Here is a 23,919-nt window from a genome sequence, read left to right on the forward strand (position 1 = left end):
CTGTACCGTCTGCTGCTGTCATGGGTGCTCTTGGCTGGCCTCACTGAGGTTGGCCGGGGGCGCATGGACAAAAATGGGAATGACTCCCCAGGTCATTCCCTTCTTTATGTTTTGTCTAAAAATAGAGTCAGTGCTGCCTGGAATATGGGGCAAGTGTACTAGAGAACCAGAGAGCACAGCCGCTCCGTGTCAGAGCCCCAGAGATCCCGCAGAAATGATGAGCTGCATGCCATTCACGGGGGGTGCCCCTGCAACAACCCCACCCATTGATTCCCTCCTCCCCCAACCCTCCTGGGCTACCGTGGCAGTGTCCCCCCATTTGTGTGATGAAGTAATAAAGAATGCAGGAATAAGAAACACTGACTTTTTAGTGAGATAAAATGAGGGGGAGGAAGCCTCCAGATGCTATGATAGTCCAGGCAGTACAGAATCTTTTCTTTAGACATGAAGGGGGGGCTGATAGAGCTCAGCCTCCAGTTGCTATGGTGAGGACAGTTACCAGCTGTTCTGTACCATCTGCCGGGGATGACTGGGAGTCATTCCCATTTTTACCCAGACGCCCCTGGCCAACCTCACCGAGGCCAGCCAGGAGCACTCACCGGCTGATGATGATGACGGATAGCAGTCATATTGTACCGTCTGCCATCGGGAAGGGGATGCTGGTGTTCAGCGCTGCAGCACCCCATCTACCAGCAGCATGCAGTAGACATAGAGTGACACTGAAGAAAGGCGAGAAACGTTTTTTTTCCCTTTTCTTTCAGGGGGAGGAAAGGGTGTAAATTGACGACATATACCCTGAAACACCCGGGAAAATGTTTTTGACCCTTCAGGCATTGGGAGCTCAGCCAAGAATGCAAATACTTTTCGGCGACTGCGGGGACTGTGGGATAGCTGGAGTCCTCAGTACCCCTTCCCTCCCTCCATGACAGCACTGGGCTGTGGACTCTGTATCATAGGCTGGAGATTTTTTCAAATGCTTTGTCATTTCGTCTTCTGTAACGGAGCTGTGATAGAACAGATTTGTCTCCTCATACAGCGATCAGATCCAGTATCTCCCGTACAGTCCATGCTGGAGCTGTTTTTGGATTTGGGACTGCATCACCACCCATGCTGATCAGAGCTCCACGCTGGGCAAACAGGAAATGAAATTCAAAAGTTCGCGGGGCTTTTCCTGTCTACCTGGCCAGTGCATCCGAGTTCAGATTGCTTTCCAGAGTGGTCACAATGGTGCACAGTGGGATACCGCTCGGAGGCCAATACCGTCGATTTGTGGCCACGCTAACCCTAATCCGACATAGCAATACCGATTTCAGCGCTACTCCTCTTGTCGGGGAGGAGTACAGAAACTAGTTTAAAGAGCCCTTTATATGAATATAAAGGGCCTCGTTGTGTGGACGGGTGCAGGATTAAATTGGTTTAACGCTGCTAAATTCGGTTTAAATGCGTAGTGTAGACCAGGCCAGGCAGAGATTAAAACTGGAACTGCTTTAATAGAATCATAGAACTATGGGGCTGAAAGGGACACTGAGCGATCATCTTGTCTATCCCCAGACACTGAGACATGATTAGTATGCCTAGACTATTCCTGATAGGTGTGTCTAACCCGTTCTTAAAATCCTCAGTGACAGGAATTCCACAACCTCCTAGATAACCTGTTTCAGTGCTGACCTATCCTTATAGTTTGAAAGTATTTCCTAATATCTAACCTAAATCTCCCTTGCTTCAAATGAACCCCATTACTTCTTGTTCTACGCTTGGTGGACATGGAGAACAATTAATCACTATGCTCTTTATAACAGTCTGTTACATATTTGAAAATTACATATTTATTATCATGACCACCCCCCTCAGTTTTTCGTCTCAAGAACAAACATGGCTAATTCTTTCAACCTTTCCTCTCAAGTAATGTTTTCTAAACATCTTATTTTTGTTGTGCTCCTCTGAACTCTCCAGTTTTTCCACAACTTTCTTAAAGTGTGGTGTCCAGAACTGGACTCAGTACTCCAGCTGAGTCTACACCAGGGCCAACTAGAGTGAGACAGTTGTCTCCCTTGCTCTAGACATGACACTACTGTTTATACAACCCAGAATGAGATTTGCTTTTTTTCCATCAGCATCACATTCTTAGCCCATATTCAGTTTGTGATCTGCTATAACCCCTAGCTCTTTTTCTGCAGTATTACTGCTGGCCATTATTTCCCATTTTGTTTTTGTGCATTTGATTTTTCCTTTATAACTGCAGTACTTTGCACTTGTCTATATTGAATTTCATCTTATTGATTTCAGACCAATTCTCCAATTTATCAAGATAAATTAAAATTCCAATCTCACCTTCCAAAGTGCTTGCAACCTCTCCAAGCTTGATGTTGTCTGCAATTTTTACATGTGTACTCTGTACATTCAAGTCATGAATGACAATGTTTAATAGTACAGACCCAGGAGTGACCCCACTTGACATGTCTTCCCAATTTGACAGTGAACTACAGAGAACTATTCTCTGAGTATGTTTTTTCAACCTGTTGGGCACCCACCCAGGAGCGGCGCCATGGTTTTGGCGCCCTAGGCGGGGGTCCTTCCGCGCTCCCAGTCGGCGGCAATTCGGCGGCGGGGGGGCCCTTCCTCACTCCCGGTCTTCGGGGCACTTCAGCAGTGGGTCCCAGAGCGAGTGAACAACCCGCTGCAGAATTGCCGCTGAAGACCCGGAGCGCGGAAGGACTCCCCGCTGCCGAATTGCTCAAATTGCTCCTCAAATTGCTGCACTCCCAAATTGTGGCACCTGCGATCACCTAAATGGAAGCGTTGGCCGTGCACCCACCTTATAATAGTTTCATCTAGACCACATTTCCCTAGTTTGCTTATGAGACTGTAATGTGAGACTGTCTCAGAAACTTCACTAAAGTCCAGATATATCATATCTACTGCTTCCCCCTGTCCATTATGCCAGTTATCCTGTCAAAGAAAAAGAAGAAAATTAGAGTAGTTTAGAATGATTTATACTTGATATGTCCATGTTGGCTATTACTTCTCACCTTATTATCCACTAGCTGCTTAATAATATATCGTTTAGTAATTTGTTCCAGTATCTTTTTGGGTATCAAGGTTAGGATGACTGGTGTATAATTCACCAGGACCTCTTTATTCCCATTTTTAAAGACAAGTATTAATGTTTGCTATCCTCCAGGACCTCATCTGTCCTCTAAATGTTCTCTAAGATCATTACAAATGGCTCAGCTTGCATCAGCTAGTTCCTTAAGTGGTATGGGGTAAGCTTCATCTGGCGCTGCTGACTTGAAGATATCTAATTTATCTAAAAAGAATGAGGAGTACTTGTGGCACCTTAGAGACTAACACATTTATTTGAACATAAGCTTTTGTGGGCTAAAACCCACTTCATCGGGTGCATGCAGTGGAAAATACAGTAGGAAGATATATATACACAGAGAACATGAAAAAATGGGTGTTGCCATACCAACTGTAATGAGAGTAATTAATTAAGGTGAGCTATAACGTGAGCTATTATCTACTAGTGTTTTTTCTCCTGCTCACCTAATAGCCCACCTTAATTAATTACTCTCAAATAAATGTGTTAGTCTCTAAGGTGCCACAAGTACTCCTTGTTCTTTTTGCTGATACAGACTAACACGGCTACCACTCTGAAACCTGTAATTTATCTAAATATTCTTTAATCTGTTCTTTCTCTATTCTGGTCTATAATTGTTCTCACTTGTTAATATTATGTTAAGCATCTAGTCACAATCTTTTAATGGAGACTGAAGGAAAAAAAACACACACATTAAAGACGTCAGCCACTTGTGTCATCCATTATTTGTTCTCCTTTAAGAAATTTACACCTGCCCCTGTCTTAGAAGACTCTTCCTCATCCTAATAGTGATTGATGTCCTCTTGTTTTCATAGGTGCATATCTTGTGCCGTACTTAATTTTGCTGATGATAATAGGGATTCCACTTTTTTTCCTGGAGCTTTCTGTGGGCCAGAGAATCCGACGAGGAAGCATTGGCGTATGGAATTACATCAGCCCCATGCTTGGTGGAATTGGATTTGCAAGCTGTGTAGTAAGTTTATAATTTACATAGTCTGATGTTCTCCAGAACATCACAATGAAATACATTGGGACTTTCTGCTCAGTTTTAACCAAAGGTTAATAATTTGTGTCCTAGCTCCAGGGCTAATTTACAATGTTTACAGAATCCATAAAACTCATATTCTAATATATAAAAATATTAGTCTTTTGGGAAAAAGAGAGTCTGCTAAAATATTAGCAAGGTATGCAGGATAAACATACAAAAAATAATTTGGAAAATATTGGACTTTTGAGTATATCCGCAAGGGCCAAATCACAGAGCCTTTATTCATTCCTTACTCAATTTTATGTAGTGCAAGATTTAGCTTGTTTTATTTACTTAACTTAAGATATGCAATTGTTTAATAAAGCTTTTAATATCTTGTTTTATACTTCAGGTATGTTTCTTTGTGGCCCTCTACTACAATGTCATCATTGGATGGAGTTTGTTTTACTTTTCTCAGTCGTTTCAGCACCCCTTGCCATGGGATCAGTGTCCTTTGGTGAAAAATATTTCTCACACATGTAAGTCTTGGGTATAGTCTTTTTTTACAGTCACTTTTGGCCTGATCCAAAATCCACTGAAGTCAAGGGCAGTCTCTGCACTAATTTCAATGGTCTTTGAGTTAGACCCTTTATTTGACTATCGCCATTTTAAAATAACAACTTTTTTTTAGGGCTGTCACGTTTAAGTTTTTTAATCATATGATTAATCACAGTGTTAAAAAATAATAGAATACCGTTTATTTAAATATTTGTGGATGTTTTCTAAATTTTCAAATATATTGATTTCAATTACAACACAGAATATACAGAGTACAGTGCTCACTTTATATTTATTTTTATTACAAATATTTGCACTATAAAAAAGAAAAGAAATAGTATTTTTCAATTCACTTAATACAAGTACTGCAGTGCAGTCTCTTTATCATGAAAGTTGAACTTACAACTGTAGAGTTATGTGCAAAAAAAAATGCATTCAAAAATAAAACAATGTAAAACTTTAGAGCCTACAAGTCCACTAAGTACTATTTCTTGTTCAGCCAATCGCTCAGACAAAAAAGTCTGGTTACAATTTGCAGAAGATAATGCTGCCTGCTTCCTGTTTACAATGTCACCTAAAAGTGAGAACAGACGTTCTCATGGCACTGTTGTAACCGGCGTCGCAAGATATTTATGTGCCAGATACACTAAAGATTCATATGTCCCTTCATGCTTCAACCACCATTCCAGAGGACATGCGTCCATGCTGATGACGGGTTCTGTTCGATAACGATCCAAAGCAGAGTGGACTGAAGCATGTTCATTTCCATCATCTGAGTCAGATGCCACCAGCAGAAGGTTGATTTTCTCTTTTGGTGGTTTGGGTTCTGTAGTTTCCACATCTGAGTGTGGCTTTTTTAAGACTTTTGAAAGCATGCTCTACACCTCATCCCTCAGATTTTGGAAGCACTTCAGATTCTTAAACTTTGGATCAAGTGCTGTAGCTAATTTTAGAAATCTCACATTGGTACCTTCTTTGCATTTCGTCAAATCTGCTGTGAAGCTGTTCTTAAAATGAACATGTGCTGGGTCATCATCCGAGACTGCTATAACATGAAATATACATTAACAGGTGTGTTGTAAACAAGACACGAGAAGTCATTCTTCCGCTTTACTCTGTGCTGGTTAGGCCTCAACTGGAGTATTGTGTCCAGTTCTGGGCACCGCATTTCAAGAAAGATGTGGAGAAATTGGAGAGGGTCCAGAGAAGAGCAACAAGAATGATTAAAGGTCTTGAGAACATGACCTATGAAGGAAGGCTGAAGGAATTGGGTTTATTTAGTTTGGAAAAGAGAAGACTGAGAGGGGACCTGATATCAGTTTTCAGGTATCTAAAAGGGTGTCATCAGGAGGAGGGAGAAAACTTGTTCACCTTAGCCTCCAATGATAGAACAAGAAGCAATGGGCTTAAACTGCAGCAAGGGAGATTTAGGTTGGACATTAGGAAAAAGTTCCTAACTGTCAGGGTAGTTAAACACTGGAATAGATTGCCTAGGGAAGTTGTGGAATCTCCATCGCTGGAGATATTTAAGAGTAGGTTAGATAAATGTCTATTAGGGATGGTTTAGACAGTATTTGGTCCTGCCATGAGGGCAGGGGACTGGACTCGATGACCTCTCGAGGTCCCTTCCAGTCCTAGAGTCTATGAGTCTATGAGTCTATGAGAATGTGGGTAAAACAGAACAGGAGACATACAGTTCTCCCTCAAGGAGTTCTGTCACAAATGTAATTAATGCATTATTTTGTAATGACCATCATCAACATGGAAGCATGTCCTCTGGAATGGTGGCCTAAGCATGAAGGGGCATGCAAACATTTAGCATATCTGGCATGAAAATACCTTGCAACGTCCGCAATAAAAGTGCCATGTGAATGCCTGTTCTCACTTTCAGGTGACACTGTAAATAAGAAGCAGTCAGCAGTATCTCCCATAAATGTAAACAAACTTGTTTGTCTTAGTGATTGGCTGAACAAGAAGAAGGACTGAGTGGACGTGTAGGCTCTAAAGTTTTACATTGTTTTGTTTCTAAGTATAGTTATGTTCAAAAAATCTGCATTTGTAAGTTACACTTTCATGATAAAGATATTGCGCTGCAGTACTTGTATGAGGTGAATTGAAAAATACTATAGCAAAAGCTGTTTTATCCGGCACTTCACCAACTGGAAGGCTCTATAAACCAGCATTTCTGATCTTCATTGTAATTCCAGTTTATAGTCTGGTTGGTGTGGGGCCAGCAGGGGCTTAGGGCACAGGAGGGGATGTGGAGCGTGGGCCCTAGGAGGGAGTTTGGTTGTGGGTGGGGGTTTGGGGCATGGGAGGGAGGGCCGTGACTTGTCCCAGCTGCTCCTAGGCCAAGGCGCAGCAAGCAGCTCTGTGTGCTGCCCACGTCCTTCCCCGAGCACTAGCAACACAGCTTCCATTAGCTGGGAACCGGAGCCAATGGGAGCTGCGGGGGCGGCGCCCGTGCTTGGAGACTCAGGCAGTGTGCAAAGCTGCCTGCTGCGCCTTCATGTAGGAGCAGCTGGGACAGGTCACCGCTTGCGGGGACCCACTCAAGGTGAGCAGCCCTGAGATCTGGCACCCTGCACCCTGTCCCGTGCCCCAAACCGCTGCCTCAGACCCCATCCTGCACCCAAACTTCCTCCCAGAGCCCATGCTCCACACCCCCTCTCCCACCCAAACTCCCTCCCTCTTAGTTAACCAGCATTTTTCACTTACCAGCATCCCCTATTCGCCCAACATGCTGGACAAAACAGCTTTTACTGTATTTCTTTTATCGTTTTTACACTGCAAGTATTTGTAATAAAAAATATTAATATAAAGTGAGTACTGTACACTTGGTATTCTGTGATGTAATAGAAATCAACATTTTTGAAAATGTAGAAAAAGATCCACAAATATATTAAATTTCAACAGTGCGAGTGCAATTAATTTTTTAATTATGATTAATTTTTTTGAGTTAATCACGTGAGTTAACTGCGATTAATTGACAGCTCTACTTTCTTTTAACCTACTAGTCTTTAAGTAACACCTAAGATTAATGTAACTGAAAGAGACTAAAGAAAAAGATATATTTTCTCTGTATTTTCCAGTTAGTTTGCTTTGCATATTTGACAGCATGCCATATATAGTCCGTTTCCATGGGGTTGACCCCATTTGAGAAACACTGGCCTAGTACATCCCATCACACACCCTTATTTGAAAATGGCTTCACCATATTTATTTCAAAATTAACATCATCCACATTTCAGAATAACTTTATAGTAAATTACTTTCCATAATGATAATGGAAAACCTGGCACATGATTCACAGCTTCATAATGCAGAAAGTCTAATTTATGCATAATTGATTACATTCAACTTTGTGCAGAAAACTATGTCCAAGGCCTATGCGCAGTACTCAAAGCCCTATTTTGAGGATTTACATGGGATTTAAGTGATTCATAGGCTTTGGGTTGGTGTTCTGCGCATGAATGAATTTCACTTCCGGGGAGTACAGTTGGGTATTTTTTCAAGGGCCTTATTCAAAACTTTCCATTCAGTAGGTCTCAGATTCCATCTTTGAACTATGATGTTTTCTTATTAATAGACTTTAAAATGATGCCCCCATGGTAATAAAATATATAAGAACTAATTCAAGGTTGCTGTGATGCTTTGCTGTAAGATTGTGAAAGTACTTTTTACCCAACGTCCAAAGATCAATAATGATTTGTTGACTTTTTTGCCAGTTGTGGAGCCTGAGTGTGAAAAAAGCTCTGCTACCACCTATTACTGGTACAGAGAAGCACTGAACATTTCCAACTCTCTCTCAGAGAGTGGGGGTCTGAACTGGAAAATGACTCTGTGCTTGCTGGCTGCCTGGATTCTGGTTTGCCTGGCAATGATCAAAGGCATTCAGTCTTCAGGCAAAGTGAGTATATTCTTTGTCTTAATTACAGTGTTTTACTTTCTGTACATTCTTACTTGCCACTTCCTTTACGTACCGTCTCATAAAATCTGCACGAGCAGACTAAAGGCTGTGACTCATCTAGAATTTTTATAATCTCAGGTAGAGAACTGTGGATATCTAAGCATAAAACTGTAGACATAATGTTTGGTTATAAAGAGAGAGTGCTGAAGTCTGAGAACCCATTTTTTTTTCATTTGACATAAATAATGCAGGTAATTTCACCTCTGTTTTATTGCATCACTGATACATGTGTATATGTTTTTGTGTCAGATAAAGAGATGAGATGGCTCCCACCACATCCATTCCCATTTACAGGATGGTAGATTGCTTCCTTATGATCTGTTATCATTTTGTTCCCCTATCTCACAGAGTCCCATGCTGCTGTAACATCCTTGATCATGAGGGCTGGATACAGCTCCCTTTGGAAGCCTTCATTGTTTCTTTTCAACCTTTTTGATTAGCCATCCCCTTTTGCTGCTGAGGAGGAGAGGGATAGATGCCACAGAGTAATTCTCATGCTTGAACTCTCTCTCATGTGCGCTCTCTGTGTTAAAGAGTCATTTGGGCCAGCAAGAAAGTAAAAAAGAGCACAAGCATGAAAATGACTCTATAGTCCAGTAGTTAGAGCACTGGGAGGTGGGGACTGAGGATCCAGCCCTCCTGTGTTAATGACTAATTATCCAGAGTGCACAACTTCAGCAGAAGAGAGCACCCACATCAGAATATGCCATAGCCCAGTGGCAGATCCCTGCTCAAATTCCTTCACCTCCTCAGGGAGGGTGGGTCTTGAACTGTGAGTTTCCCACATGCCAGGAGAATACCCTTACCACTGGGCTAAATGTTAAGAGGGTAGGTGTCCTCTTCCTCCTTCTCCTCTCTATTTTGTGTAAACTCACCTGAGGGGCCCAATCTATTAGCTGTGTTTGGAGGCTGTCCACCATCAGGCACACACATAACTGAGGAGACAGAAAGCCAATCTTCCCCGGATATGTGAATCGCTCTGGAGATTAGATGGGAGATAGGCATGCAGGTGCCTAGAGAGAGGCAGCAATGTACATTCCAGAGGCAGAATCATAGGTGCCTAGGGAAACTTTACAGTAAAATCTTAGGTGCCAAGTGAGTTTAGGCACCTACAGGGGTCAGTGGAAATTTTATGCATCACAGTAAAGCTTAAAACTGGGACTGTCAATAAAGTTACATGTGAGTGTAAATGTTTACAGGGTTGGGTCCTAAATCGGGCTGTCTCAACTAGCATTTAGAAAGGAGACACCTGAGGAATGCTGCAGGAAGGTCTGAAGTTTATGGAGGGGCATTTTGGGATGGATCTAGAAGGTGGCAATGGCAATAATCCTCCCCCCAGGTTCGTCCTCCAGTTATTCCTGATCCTAAGTGAGTCTACAAAATTTGTATTTAACATGACTGGAAGTACTCACCTAGAACTTCCACCCATAATCTGCTGCCCTGGAGGCAAGAGGACTGAGTCAAATGTCAGGCTGTATTATAAAATTCTAGCCAAATTTAAGGGAATTCATCTTTCCTCAATGTTCAGCCCCAGATAAGAAAAAAAAAATTGCCCTTAAGACTGGCTGGTTCTGGCACCTTATTGTTGACAGCATCATCTGCTCAGTTCTTTGCAATCAGAAAATCTTGTGATAGGATGTTACATCAGATCATGATGAATTATCACATGCCTCTTTAGCATATTCCAGTAACAGACATGATTTAAATGTGGCCTGTTTTGACACATAACGAAACGATTGAGCTTTCCAAGCACCAAACCCATTTACTAGCCTTTTCAAGAACAGATAAGGAATGAAAGATAGCATTTCACTTATTGGATACTATTTTCTTTCCAGTATGAGATCAGATAAGTTAACAATAAAGCAAAAAGATATTTATCACAAGGGGTTGCAAGTACCCCCGAAAATTAAGCTATATGCTTGTAAAACCAAATGAAGTCAGCCCTCAAGTATAAGGCAAGAACCTGGTCCTTAGCTGCATTGGTGTTGTAGAGTGTAGGAGTAGGGTTGTCCTGGCTCAGAAAGTTGGTCTGGATTGTATTCTAGGGCTCTAAAGTGTACTAACTTCTGTGCCTACTAGCCCAGTGAGATATGATCTTCAGGCAAGGGGGAATGGTCCAATCCCTATGCAACATGGCTCAAATCCCATGGATTTTGGGGCATTTGCACATGGTTTTGGGCTTCCCTTCTTTCTTGGCAATACACATTATTTGGTCGGGTGAACCCACTGAGCTACCTGTTATCCCCCTTCCAAAGGGAGTACAAGTTGCAAATGATAACAATGCTGCAAAAAGCAGCCACTTTCTTCATCATGGTTTCTGCCTGAAACAGAGTACATTTAGAAACGGAAGCAAAGTCCTTAAGAGTGGCTGCTCCCCACTCCTCTCATCAGGACTGACATACTCATTGGATTTCCATGGAACCCCAATTCTGTGTTGTTCAACCAACCAGAGCAGATATTGTACTATAATTGTTTCTGCAATTTGGGGAACCATTTGAGAAATGTTACCTTGTTTTTGCTCCTTTCTGCACCATAGAGGGGAACAGAGAGTCTGTCTTGCAATTTAATCTTGGTCATGCAATTGACTATAGAAAATGAAACTCTGGAAAAAGAAAAAAAGCCATGCATGTCTTTTTAATGTTCTTTTAATGTTTTTCAGATCATGTATTTTAGTTCCCTTTTCCCTTATGTGGTACTTATATGCTTTCTAGTCAGAGGACTGCTCTTAAATGGTTCCATGGATGGAATTCGTCACATGTTTACACCTAAGGTATGTGCTTAGTTTCCATTGAATGTGCACATATTGCTTCAATGGCAAATTGTTCATTTATGAATTCTTTGAATAATAAAACACTGGGCTTAGCAGCCTTCTTTCAGGGCCTGCTCCTGCTCCCACTGTAATAAATGGGACATTTTTCATTGACTTCAGTGGCACAGGAATAAGCCCTTAGAGCCTACCTGCTCAGAAATACATACGGGATCTGTTCCTGTTTCTGTACAAGTCAGTTCTATAGCTGAGTTAAGTGGAAGCAGGACTGGCCCTCACAGATGAATATTAAATAATATATGAGAAAACTGAAGGGGTCATTGTGGCCAGAGAAAAACAACAAGAAGGTTACCCCTTGTTTGAATGTCGGGAACACCATCAGTAGGTTAAAATAACCTATGTTAGCAATCGTATTGTTTTTTACTTGCATGATAGTAATGCTAAGAGTCCCTAACTGAGATCCAGGCCCATTATGCTAGGCACTGCACAAACACATAGTGAGAGACAGTCTGTGCCCTAAATTAGCGTGCCAGCTAAATAGACAAGACAGTTGCTGGGTGGTTGAGAGGAAGTGTTGTCCCAATTTCTACAGATGGAAAACCAAGGCATAGAGATATTAAGTGACTTGCCTACGGTCATACAGGAAACCTGTAGCAGAGGCAGGAATTGAACTGAGAGCTCCTGAGGTGTAGTTCAGTGCTTTAACTGAGAGCTCCTGATTTGCAATTCAGTGCTTCAAACACAGGACTATCTTTCTTTTAACCATAAAAACGCTCTGGGGCCAGATCCTGAAGGAAGCTAAGCTCCCCAGCTCCCACTGAACAAAAGGGATTCAGCATCTCGTAGGAGTTGTCCCATCATGATTTAAACATAGTGATAAGTACATTACAAATAATACTGATGATTTTTTTTTATTAAAAGATCTTAGTAATAAAATTGTTCACATAAATAATGTTTAAAGAAAAATGTATTCTTAATATTTTCCATTGGTCTCCAGATATGTGTCTCAAAACCAGATTTTCATTACTATCGAATGATGGTATAAATACAGGAGGGGATAATGTTGTTTGCAGTGTATATAACCAGAAGATTGTCACTTGAACATTGGCTTGATGTAGATAGAGTAGCAAACGAAATATATATAGGCCTGATTCAAAGCCCATTAAAGTCAGTTACTAGGGCAGAAATATCACATTATGTGGAGAAATGTTTCCTTATACCCCACAAAAACTGAAATGAAAATCCTCTATATTAACAGAGCAAATAAAAATGTGAAAAAAATGTTCTGACATGCTGGCAGGAATTAAGAGTGTATATTTAGCTCCATCTAGTGAGCAAGCACTAGAAATGATTCTGTGATAGATACACTCAACATTTGAAGTATTTGTAGAGTACAGCATATCTGTTTGTACCGTTTGTAACTACAGTACTGTGCATCTTTACAGAAAAATATATATTTTCACCTTCACACTAAAGATCCATTTGTCAGAACTTCCAGAATCATAATTAGATTTATGAAAAAAGCTCCTTTACATATGATATATGTGTAATCTTTCCAATTTTTACAGAAAGTTGGAAACTTTTTTAAATTGCATTGAAGTAACTTGAGGCATATTTTGCTTAAAGTAAGGAAAACACAATAAATTAATGTAACTATTCTGATGCTTTTATTTTCTTATAAAACTAATGAAATTTAAATACAAAGCATGTCATCAAAATTAAGGTCTTTTCATGTTATATATAATTTCATAACATATTTATGAAGGTATGGTTCAGTTTGATCTCAGTAGACAAATCTAATATGACCAATTTAACATCAGCTTCTGACCTTCTTTGAGATCTATGGAAGAAAAACAACATATAAGAACTAGACAGTGTTGTTATTCTGTTGTGATCTACTAATTGGGTAGATCCAAGATAAACAGGTGATGGAGTATAAATTATCTAGTTTCACCAAAGGCATTCATTGAAATTGGATTGGCTGAAGAAGCAATGCAAATGGAATTTACAATCAATTTTCAGTGCAGGTCCAAATTTTCACTTGGATATGTGATCTATTTAAGTCAGTGAGAGGTTTATGTGTATATTTGAAGACAGAATTTGACCCACAGATATCAGTATAGGTTATAGTGGCCAGATTTTATTCTGCTCGTTGAATCTTTCTGCACAGACTATAACGTAAGTGCATTCACAGAACTCTCCCTTGTTAACACAACACAATTCCACATGATCCTTCATGTAATTCATTTTTGTTATTCCAACAATCTTCAACATACTTTATTTTAATTTTATAAAGGAAACATATCCCAAAATATCTTAACAATTGCAATTTAAATCAATTAATCCAGTTAAATAGGAAACATACTATAATATGGCCTCCAATACCAGGATACAACTAGCTACTATTTTAACAATGAACATAACTGGCCAGCAGTGGCTCATTATGTTCCTCTTGGACTGTGTGTAAAGCTAGTGAAAATCTTGGTCCATACATTCCTCCAGTGGTATAATTAATATTCAGCTTTTGTTCTAATATCGTATAAATAAATTTGTGCTTTAGCATTTTAGTTTGTGTGGTTTATCTTACAGGATTGTATGTTGTCTATCCATACAAAAAAAATACTGTATTTTGTAGCTGACATATATTGTGTCTAATTTCAAACAGCTTGAAATAATGCTGGAGCCCAAGGTCTGGAGAGAAGCTGCTACTCAGGTGTTCTTTGCCTTAGGGCTTGGATTTGGTGGAGTCATTGCCTTTTCAAGCTACAACAAGAGAGACAACAACTGCCATTTCGATGCTGTTCTGGTGTCCTTCATCAATTTTTTCACTTCTGTGCTGGCAACTTTGGTGGTGTTTGCTGTTCTGGGCTTCAAAGCAAATATCATAAATGAGAAATGCATTACCCAGTATGAATATTCATTTATTTTCTTAATTTTTATGGTATATTTCACTTAGGAATTCACACAAGAAGTCCTCTGATTTATTATCACTATTTCATTGTGTTTTACAGAAATTCAGAAAAGATTTTAAATCTTTTGAAAATAGGCAATCTGAGCCAGGATATGATCCCCCATCATATCAATTTCTCTAGCATCACAGCAGAGGATTACAATTTAGTTTATGACATCATTCAAAAAGTTAAAGAAGAAGAATTTCCGGCTCTTGGCCTGAAATCCTGTCAGATTGAAGATGAACTTAATAAGGTTAGAATGATGTTTGTGTCTTCAATACAAAGATTATGAATGGTTAGGTATTTTATTAGCCATCTGTTACTGTGAAATATAAAGAATGCAGTATTCTATATCTAAAATTGGCTTTATTTTCTGAGCAGCCCCTCATCTGTAAACAAATGGGCATAATCTAAAGCCCCAATCAGATTTTTTGGATCAGTCCCCTAATCAATGTCTCTGTGTTGAGTGACTGTATGCTATGGTCAAGATATACTGATCCTGAGGTCATAAAATATAACGAGCCTGATTTTCAGACATTTAGAACATGCAATATTATGGATGGGAGGCAGAATTTGTGTACACAAGCTTACAAAAATATGTGAATAAATATTGACCCACTGTTAGTTTGACTCACAGTTTGCTCTGTTGTCTCCATTAATCATCTCATGTGGCTTTCTTATTGACAGGCTGTTCAAGGCACTGGTTTAGCTTTTATTGCCTTTACAGAAGCAATGACCCACTTCCCTGCTTCTCCTTTCTGGTCAGTGATGTTCTTCCTCATGTTGGTAAATCTGGGACTTGGCAGTATGTTTGGAACCATTGAAGGAATCATCACACCTATTGTTGATGCCTTCAAAGTAAGGAAAGAAATTCTTACTGGTGAGTTTTACAAATTTTCATCTCTCATTAGCCCAATAAAATAGATCTCCTCCTTACTTCTTTGGAGAAGAATAAGAGGTATTTCATGTTTTTATTGGCATGAAGAGTTGCGCCACAGAATATAGCAGAGTGTAATTTAACTGCAGTCTAGTCTGTACTCTCTATTCCCCAGCACCAAATACATAGCTCCATAAAGAATTTTTACTGTGTGTAATTCAAGTTGTATAACAGTTTCCATTCTGAGCTCCTTTAAAGTCAGTCATTCTTAAGTCTCCCAAAATGTTTGCCATTCAAGCATAGACAAGTATGACAATGTAAATAAAAAAGAATGAAAAAAATAAATATAAGATGCTAAAAGTTATGCACAAAGGAATGAAAGTTTCACATGCAGCCTTAATAGTGGCTTGTCCTGATTTATGAGTGATTAATGGGGCATCCTTAACCATCTTTTACTAATCTTTTCTTTAGATAGAGGAAAAAATGAGGTAAAGAAATAAACAGTGAGATGAAATTTGCAGTTCAAAAAGTCTATAGAACTACCACAGTGGACTAAGCAAATTGCCCATTCACTCTGATAGCCTACTGCCAGAAATGTTCTATGTCAGATATTTATGAGGAAGATAGCATCCCTGCACCCACAATTCATAAAAAATACATTTTTACTGAGAGTTAGGCCCAGCCAGTAATGAACTGGGCTCCCATGGGTTCCTATACAATTTTGAAAAATGGCACCTGTCTAAATCTTAGGTGCCTGAATAGCTTTAAAAATCTGGCCTTGGAAGACTTAGTTAACAAGTAGTGCTTAAAAGGAAACATGTGCTTCAGTTGTTTGCTCGATCAGGGCCTTACAATTTTCACAAAGGCTAATCAGCAGATATTCATGAATGCTGAGCCATTGAATAGAAATGCTCACCACTTCTGAAAAACAGCCCTTAAGTTCTTTTGCTTCTTTAAAACCCTATCAAATAACTTGTGTAACATTAATATAGTTTGAAAATTAGCTACTTGTTCTGAATGTGTATATGAATGCCTTGTTGCCACGTAATACAATTTTAGCACTTCACAATAAATTGTTTTCAGAATTGATCTCTAACCTCCAAATTCTACTCTGGATTATATCTCATACAGTGCCAGTTGAATTGCACAGCATAAACACCAACAGGAGAATTTGGCATGAAGAGTCATAGATACCCACAAATCTGCAATTTTGATTAAAGTGTTCCTGCATTTGTAACTTGCAGCATTATGGGCCTGATTCAGCAAAGCACTCAAGTATCTCCAAATCTCCATTGCCTTCACTGAGACTTATCTCATGCTTAAATACTTTGGGGTGTATGTGTTCAGTGACATTAGTGCTCTTATCCGAGTCTCCGTATACATATTGTTGCATACTCTGGCTATATACAACATGAAGGCATAGAGGGAAGAGTTAACGATTCAGGGATAATCTCAAATCTGAGAGTGGGATTTTCAAAAGCACACAGTATGGGGCTAAATCTGTTTCACTGAAGTCTCTAGGATAACTCCTATTTATTTTAGTGGGAGCAGTTAGGCCAGTGCTGAGCCCTTTTGAAGATTCCACCCTAACCTTCCCTGCTTTTGTCAATTTGTGTTGGGCCCTGAGTGCTATGATTAACATCCATTTTTTATTTTAATAGATGTTTCTTTATGAATGCTTTAATTCAAAACTTTTTTCTCCAAAAGATATTAATAAAGTAAACTGTGGCTACACGATAAAAAAAGATAAATTTATTTTTATATGACCATATTTACAAAATTATTGTTCTCTTTCCTTACAGTACTTAAGTCAATACATATATTGGCTGGAGTATAATCAGTGGCCCTTATGGGGTACTGTTACACTTTGGGGCCAATCCTACAAGTCTTCTCTGTTTGGAGTATTTGTCTCACTGTATTACTATTGTGGGGTCCAGTCCTGTTCCCACTGAAGCCAATGGCAGAAATCCCATTGACTTTCATCACTGAATTTCATTGACTTTGGGACGGAGATTGCCAGCTGGACTTTAGAAGAAGAAAAGGTTGTGATGCTGTTGCTTTGAAAGCAAGTAAATGCACATAGTTCCCATGGCAAGTAAATGCAATCTGAATCAAGGTGGCAGTGAATGAGTCTACCTAGTAAACCTATATAGTTGTTTGGTTTTGAAAGATGTGGTCTAAAATTTTGACGCACTTAACTTTAGTTGATGGAAAGAGAGAACTAAGGACCAGTTCACAGCATGAACTGCATTAAGTGTACCGTTTTCCTGGATTCCACCCTTACATTCACTCTAAGTGTCTAATGATAAATAGTCCTTGATTCAGCAAAGAACTTATTTTGCTGAATCAAGGCTGCCTTACATTCTAGTAATTACTTCAAATTTTTGACTGCTAGCTGCCTAGGGAACGGCTAAGATTCCTTTGATGGCTTTACTGTGCCAGTGCAAAGGTGGGAAGATAAGAAGGGAAAACTAGTGTAAATAATTAATAAAGCGAAACAATTATTATTTTGATGTTTGATAACTTTCTTCCTTCCTTTTTCTGATGCATGATTATGGTTACAATTCTAATTTCTGTCCTTTGTTCCAGTCATCTGCTGTCTGGTGGCATTTTTAATTGGCCTGATCTTTGTGCAGCGCTCTGGAAATTATTTTGTCACAATGTTTGATGATTATTCTGCTACTCTGCCTCTACTTATTGTGGTCATTTTGGAGAATATTGCCATTTCTCAAGTTTATGGGATAGACAAGTAAGTTCAGGAAATGGAGTCGCTCCTTTCGGTGATTGTTAATATGCTGATGCTTTTCGTCGTTATCCTTATTATTGTTTTAGTTGTATAGGATCAGCAGCCCACTGGATGAGGTAAAGACAGATCCCTGCCACAGAGAACTTTCAGATGATCTAGGCAGCATACAAAAACAGAGAAGGGAAGGGGAACGATGAACTGAAGAGTGAAATCAAGCCTTCGTCTTGGGGTTGTTTTTTTCTTGTGTGTGTAGGTACATTATTTCTGGTAGGTTATGGGTGTCAGGGTGGGTGAGCCTGTGCTTGTAGGACTCCTGAGGGAAGTGCGTTTTTAAGGATGGATTTGGAGTATATATTGGACCAGGGTAGGAGGAGGGTTATAAATCTATGGGGGCAGTATGGAAGAAGGCCTGCAAGCACGAATAGTAGAGGGACACAAAGGGTTGATTAGACCAGTGCAACAGAGACGAGGAAGTCAGTGGCAAGAGACAAGGTCAGAGAGATGGGCAGGATGAGAAAAGTCTTGAAGTCAAGGAAGAGGAGTATAAATTTGATCTACACAGCAAGAGGAAGCCAATGGAGGGATTTCAAGAAGAGTTAAACATACTTAGAGTAGTGGGTGAGAAAAAATATATGATTTTTAACAGATTGAATTATTTGACAATATGACATGAGAGGTAGTCTCTCAAGTTGGAAGGCGCCAGCCCATTTAAGTCTTTTTAGGTCAAAATCAACACATTAATTAGACTAAATACAGAAACTAACAGTCAGCCAGTGCAGATCGTGGAACTGTAATGTCACACACTCTCATCAAGGTGTATTACTTACTAGACTGGCTACTGCATACTACACCGCTAAAGTTTCTAGACTGAGTCAACGTAAAGTCCCATGCAAAATGCATTGCATTAATCTAGTCTTGAGGTGTCACAGGCATGGAACAGGGTACCTAGATCCAAATTAAAAGAAAACTGTTTCAATCAACTAGTCAGCGCAGATGATGAAAAGAATATGGCTTTGTTGTAAATCCAGTCTCAGATTTAATAATCATGAAGCATTGACCCTACATATGTCAAATGCATTTGTCTCCTGTCTTGATTTATCAGTCAAAGGTATTACTTTGGCAGTGGTTCCACAGGGTATCCTGATGATTCAACTGAAAGTGTCTGTGAGTCACGGCATGTACTGTAGTCCAGCATTCAAACGGACCTTTGAATTCATTGCTAAGCTCTAAACATCACTCATGGTTTATATATCCCTGCACTAACCTCAGTATGGAACCAAATATTATTTGCAGAGACCACTTGAATCTGAAGTACTCAAACTGTCATTGACAAGTAGCTATTAATTATCAGGCCTAGAAGCTTGAGTCAAAGGTCAGGACCACATTGTGGTAGATGCTGGGCAAACATAGTACAAAAAGGTAGTGCCTGTCCCATACAGCTAATAATCTAAGTGTAAGAAAAGAGACAGCAGGTGGATACAGACCGACGGGGGAACACAGGGAAACATGAAACAGTATTGATCAGCCTGATAGGCAGCGGTCTCAGCACAGCACCTATCCCTCAAGATTTCTATAGGCATCACAGCAAAGGAGAGTTTCAGGGAGGTGACCTTGTGGATGCTTATGTGGAGCACCTCCCAAGCATGAGGAGCAGCATAGGAGAAAGTAAGAAAGTGTTTGAAAATGTAACAAGTGGGTGATGAAGGCTGTCATTGACAAATCAGAGGCAGGAAATGACATCTTAATCTTATATGAAAGATGATAGGTAGTGTGGGGTTAGGTCATGAAGAATCTTAAAAGTGAAGACAAGTAGCTTATGTTTGCTATGGTGGAGAAAGAGGATCTATATACCAAGGGTTAAAGCCATTTGTGAAATCAGTTATTTTTACTAGTTTTAACTATGTCCTTTGCTCACAATGAAGTATATTTTCAGTGGTATGTTTCCAGGAATTAGATGAGATTTTATGTCATAGTAACCTTGTATGGGGCATTTCTTCCACGACATTAATTACAGTAGAAACATTTTGTTACAGTAACATTCAAATAGGGAAATGAAACAGCAAAAGAGTTAAAATGCTGTCAGAGTTTGCTGACCAAACCCAAAAGGAACCAGTTCTAAGTTAACGTTCTCATTTTCTGCTGGCATTGGAGTATGTGTACTTTTTCATCAGAAAGTCCTAAAACAATAGGCTTGGTTCAGAACATATGTTGCACTACCAAGGAACAGTGGCAGTCAAGACCTCACACAGTCATTCAACAACTGATGAGGTGCAAAATGGTAGCTTGTTGATAATGTAAATTATTATAATATATAGCTCACTTGAATTCAAAATTAGTTTTGTAACATCTATTTTGTCCTTTCTGGTTCCCTACTTGAATGTGAATTCAAAAGTAATGGCATATGCCTAAATAGATATCCCAGCACAATATGAACACTTCAGTAGGTTTTGAGTTGGGTTCAGGGTAATATTTCTTTTTACACTTAGACTGGTTTGGGGTAGTATCTTTGAACTAGCAGACAGCTGCAAGAATGGGTTGGAAAAGCTTATAACAGTGGGGTTTTTTTCCTAATGTATCACCCCTAAACATTAGTGTTAAATCTTTCTGAGCTGAACACTGTGGATTTTCACAATGATTCATCAACATTCAAAATATGTTTCTTTCTTATTTTAGGGTCATCTATTCAGGGGCGGCTCTAGCTTTTTTGCCGCCAGCACAGCAGGCAGGCTGCCTTCGGCGGTTTGCTTGCGGCAGGTCCGCCGGTCCTGTGGCTTCAGCGTACCCGCCGCCGAATTGCTGCTGAATCCGTGGGACTGGCAGACCTCCTGCAGGCAAGCCGCTGAATCCGCGGGACCAGCAGACCTCCCGCAGGCAAGCCGCCGAAGCTGTGGAACCAGGGACCTCCCGCAGGCAAGCTGCCGAAGGCTGCCTGACTGCCACCCTCGCAGGGACTGGCAGGGCGGCCCTCGCAGCTTGCCGCCCCAGGCACGCGCTTGGTGCTCTGGTGCCTGGAGCCGCCGCTGCATTTAATCTATATTTGTGACACATCAGGAACTAAACATTGGCCTAACATCATTTAGGGATCACACTCATTTCTGCTTGTGGCTTAATCAGGATTCAAACATAAGTTTTCTGGCACTCTGAGTGAACTTGATCTGAGCTGATTCAACCTTTGTTAATACAGGTACTGTTTGTAAACCATACAATTGATCTAAATGCAGATATTTCTATTTTACCTTTTATTGGTGTGCCGATTGTTGCAAATTAGCTGATATGTCTCAACTACATACACTCAAAACCTCAGTTTCTGAACTAATAATGTGCATTTCCCCCCAGATTTATGGAGGACCTTAAGGATATGCTTGGTTTTTCTCCAAACCAGTATTATTACTACATATGGAAGTATGTTTCCCCTGTAGTATTGTTATTTTTGCTGGTAGCTAGTATTGTCCAAATGGGATTAAGTCCTCCTGGTTACAATGCATGGATTGAAGAAAAGGTAAGTAACAACATATACCATTGCCAGAATAATGTAACATGTATTTAAGGTGCTTTTGCTAGCCCATGAAAAGACACTTTTGTAATTCATATAGTTCATTACAAATGTAAACAAGGCCACTTTTGTTTCTAGTTATACTAATACAAAACCATCACTACTTTTAATATAGCATTGGTTCTTTCATTTCCAAAAAAGGTAGTCACTGGATGACACCTCCCTTTTATCTTGTGTCAGTGCTGATTTGTTGGGTTGCATGTGTGAGAGATAGGATGAAAGGGGGAAGTATTAAGGCATTTGTTTGTTTGTTTAAATTAAAGCAGAATACACAGTGGTGGCACTGAGCTAGCATCAGTTGTTTCATCATGGAACTAAATATTCAGATTAGGCATTTAATGGCCACTCCCCTTGGAAGCTGGAACACCATATCAGTGAACAGCTACTTTATAGAACAATCTGTGATTGTCTAGTATAGTGGGATAAGGACAGTCAGTTTCTAGGAAATCTAGCTATATTGTTTTTCAGCAAAGAATTGGTAATGTTCTGTTTTCTATGTTTTTTTGCAACATTAGCACTGCTCTTAGTGCTTATTTCATCTCATGTAGCAACACCAAATCTGGGGTTGAGAGCTAATCAAAATGTGGGGCAAGTTAATGTTTGATATGAATAGGAGTTTCGCCTGGGTTAGGATTGCAAGCTTTGTCTCTTATTAAGTAACAACGTATTAATTGCCTTTCTCTTGTCCCGCATAGGCTACTGAGGAGTTCCTGAGCTATCCACCCTGGGGAATGATTGTCTGTATATCTCTGATGATATTGGCCATACTTCCTGTCCCTATAGTCTTCATAGTCCGCCGCTGCAATCTTATTGATGATAGCTCTGGTAGTTTGGCTGCTGTATCCTACAAAAGAGGACGGATAATAAAGGAGCCTGTTAATCTAGAGGGAGATGATGCAAGTCTGATTCATGGGAAGATTCCAAGTGAGCAGCCATCTCCAAATTTTGGTAAAAACATATACCGGAAACAGACTGGATCCACAACTCTGGATACTGCTCCCAATGGACGCTATGGTATTGGCTATCTAATGGCAGATATGCCAGATATGCCAGAGTCTGACTTGTAGCTAGAGAACAAAATCACTTTTTTTTTGTTTATACTGTATCACTAAACATTGGGTCTCTAACAGAAGTTGTCCGCTTAACTTACTAGAGTGCGATCTCAGGTGCCCCCTAGCTACACTCTTTAAAATGTCATGACGGTACATACAGAGTGAAAATTCTCTTTGTATTGATCTTCTGGTTTTATATTGCATTAGGACATAAGAACAGCCATACTGGGTCAAACCACAAGCCCATCCAACCCACTATCATGTCCTCTGACAGTCGCCAATGCCAGGTGCCCCAGAGGGAATGAACAGAACAGGCAATCATCAAGCCATCCATTCTCAGTCACCCAACCCCAGCCTCCATCAATCAGATGCCAGGGACACCATCTCTGCCTATCCTGGCTAATAGCCATTGATGGTTCTATCCTCCATGAATTTATCTAGTTCTTTTTTGAACCCTGTTATAGTCTTGGCCTTCACAACATCCTCTGGCAAAGAGTTCCACAGATTGACTGTGCGTTGTGTGAAGAAATACTTCCTTTTGTTTCTTTTAAACATGCTGCCTATTAATTTCATTTGGTGACCTGCTAGTTCTTGTGTTATGAGGAGTAAATAACACTTCCTTATTTACTTTCTCCACACCAGTCATGATTTTATAGACCTCAATCATATTCCCCCTTAGTTGTCTTTTTTCCAAGCTGAAAAGTCCCAGTCTTATTAATCATGTTCCATGGCCCTAATCATTTTTGTTGCCCTTCTGTGAACCTTTTCCAAATCCAATATATATATATATTTTTTTTTAGATGGGGCAACCACATCTGCATGCAGTATTCAATATGTGGGCATACCATGGATTTGTATAGAGGCAATATGATATTTTTTCTATCCACAGTGACTCCAAGATCTCTTCCTTGAGTGGTAACAGCTAATTTAGACCGCATAATTTTGTATGTATAGCTTGGATTATGTTTTCCAATGTGCATTACTTTATATTTATCAACATAAAATTTCATCTGCCATATTGTTGCCCTGTCACCCAGTTTTGTGAGATCCCTTTTGTAACTCTTTGCAGTCTGCTTTGGACTTGACTATCTTGAGTGTTGAAGGGAAAACATACCACATTAAAAAAATCAGTGATGGCCTAGGTCTGTCAAGATAGCCAAGATTTTTTTTTAAATTTAATTTGAAAGCTTTCTGTCTATAAAGTACAGTTGTTATCTCAGTTTGCAGCAATTTCTCAATTGATGTAATATTTCTGACTTGGTTTAACTGAAAATCTCTTTTTTGATTTCAGGTTAACTCCCAAATATTAGAAGTGAGCCTCAAAAATAGTTCACCAAACCCATATTTCTTCACACAATTGTATATACATTATGTAGAT

At 39.8% G+C, this 23,919-nt stretch overlaps 1 protein-coding gene across 1 annotated transcript in view; it reads left to right on the forward strand.

Moving 5' to 3' along the window:
- Nucleotides 1-22,985, forward strand: part of SLC6A15 (solute carrier family 6 member 15) — a 52,755-nt gene extending 29,770 nt beyond the window's left edge. Inside the window, exons 4-13 of the mRNA XM_030548614.1 lie at nt 3,916-4,073; nt 4,480-4,606; nt 8,354-8,535; nt 11,255-11,365; nt 14,028-14,269; nt 14,374-14,566; nt 15,001-15,193; nt 17,780-17,939; nt 21,273-21,435; nt 22,185-22,985. Of these exons, the coding sequence (XP_030404474.1) occupies nt 3,916-4,073; nt 4,480-4,606; nt 8,354-8,535; nt 11,255-11,365; nt 14,028-14,269; nt 14,374-14,566; nt 15,001-15,193; nt 17,780-17,939; nt 21,273-21,435; nt 22,185-22,556 (1,901 nt within the window). The 3' untranslated portion in view covers nt 22,557-22,985. The remainder of the gene's footprint in view (nt 1-3,915; nt 4,074-4,479; nt 4,607-8,353; nt 8,536-11,254; nt 11,366-14,027; nt 14,270-14,373; nt 14,567-15,000; nt 15,194-17,779; nt 17,940-21,272; nt 21,436-22,184) is intronic.
- Nucleotides 22,986-23,919: the final 934 nt, after the last annotated feature.

The sequence above is a fragment of the Gopherus evgoodei genome, chromosome 1, assembly GCF_007399415.2.
Source record: "Gopherus evgoodei ecotype Sinaloan lineage chromosome 1, rGopEvg1_v1.p, whole genome shotgun sequence".
Taxonomy (NCBI): Eukaryota; Metazoa; Chordata; order Testudines; family Testudinidae; genus Gopherus; species Gopherus evgoodei.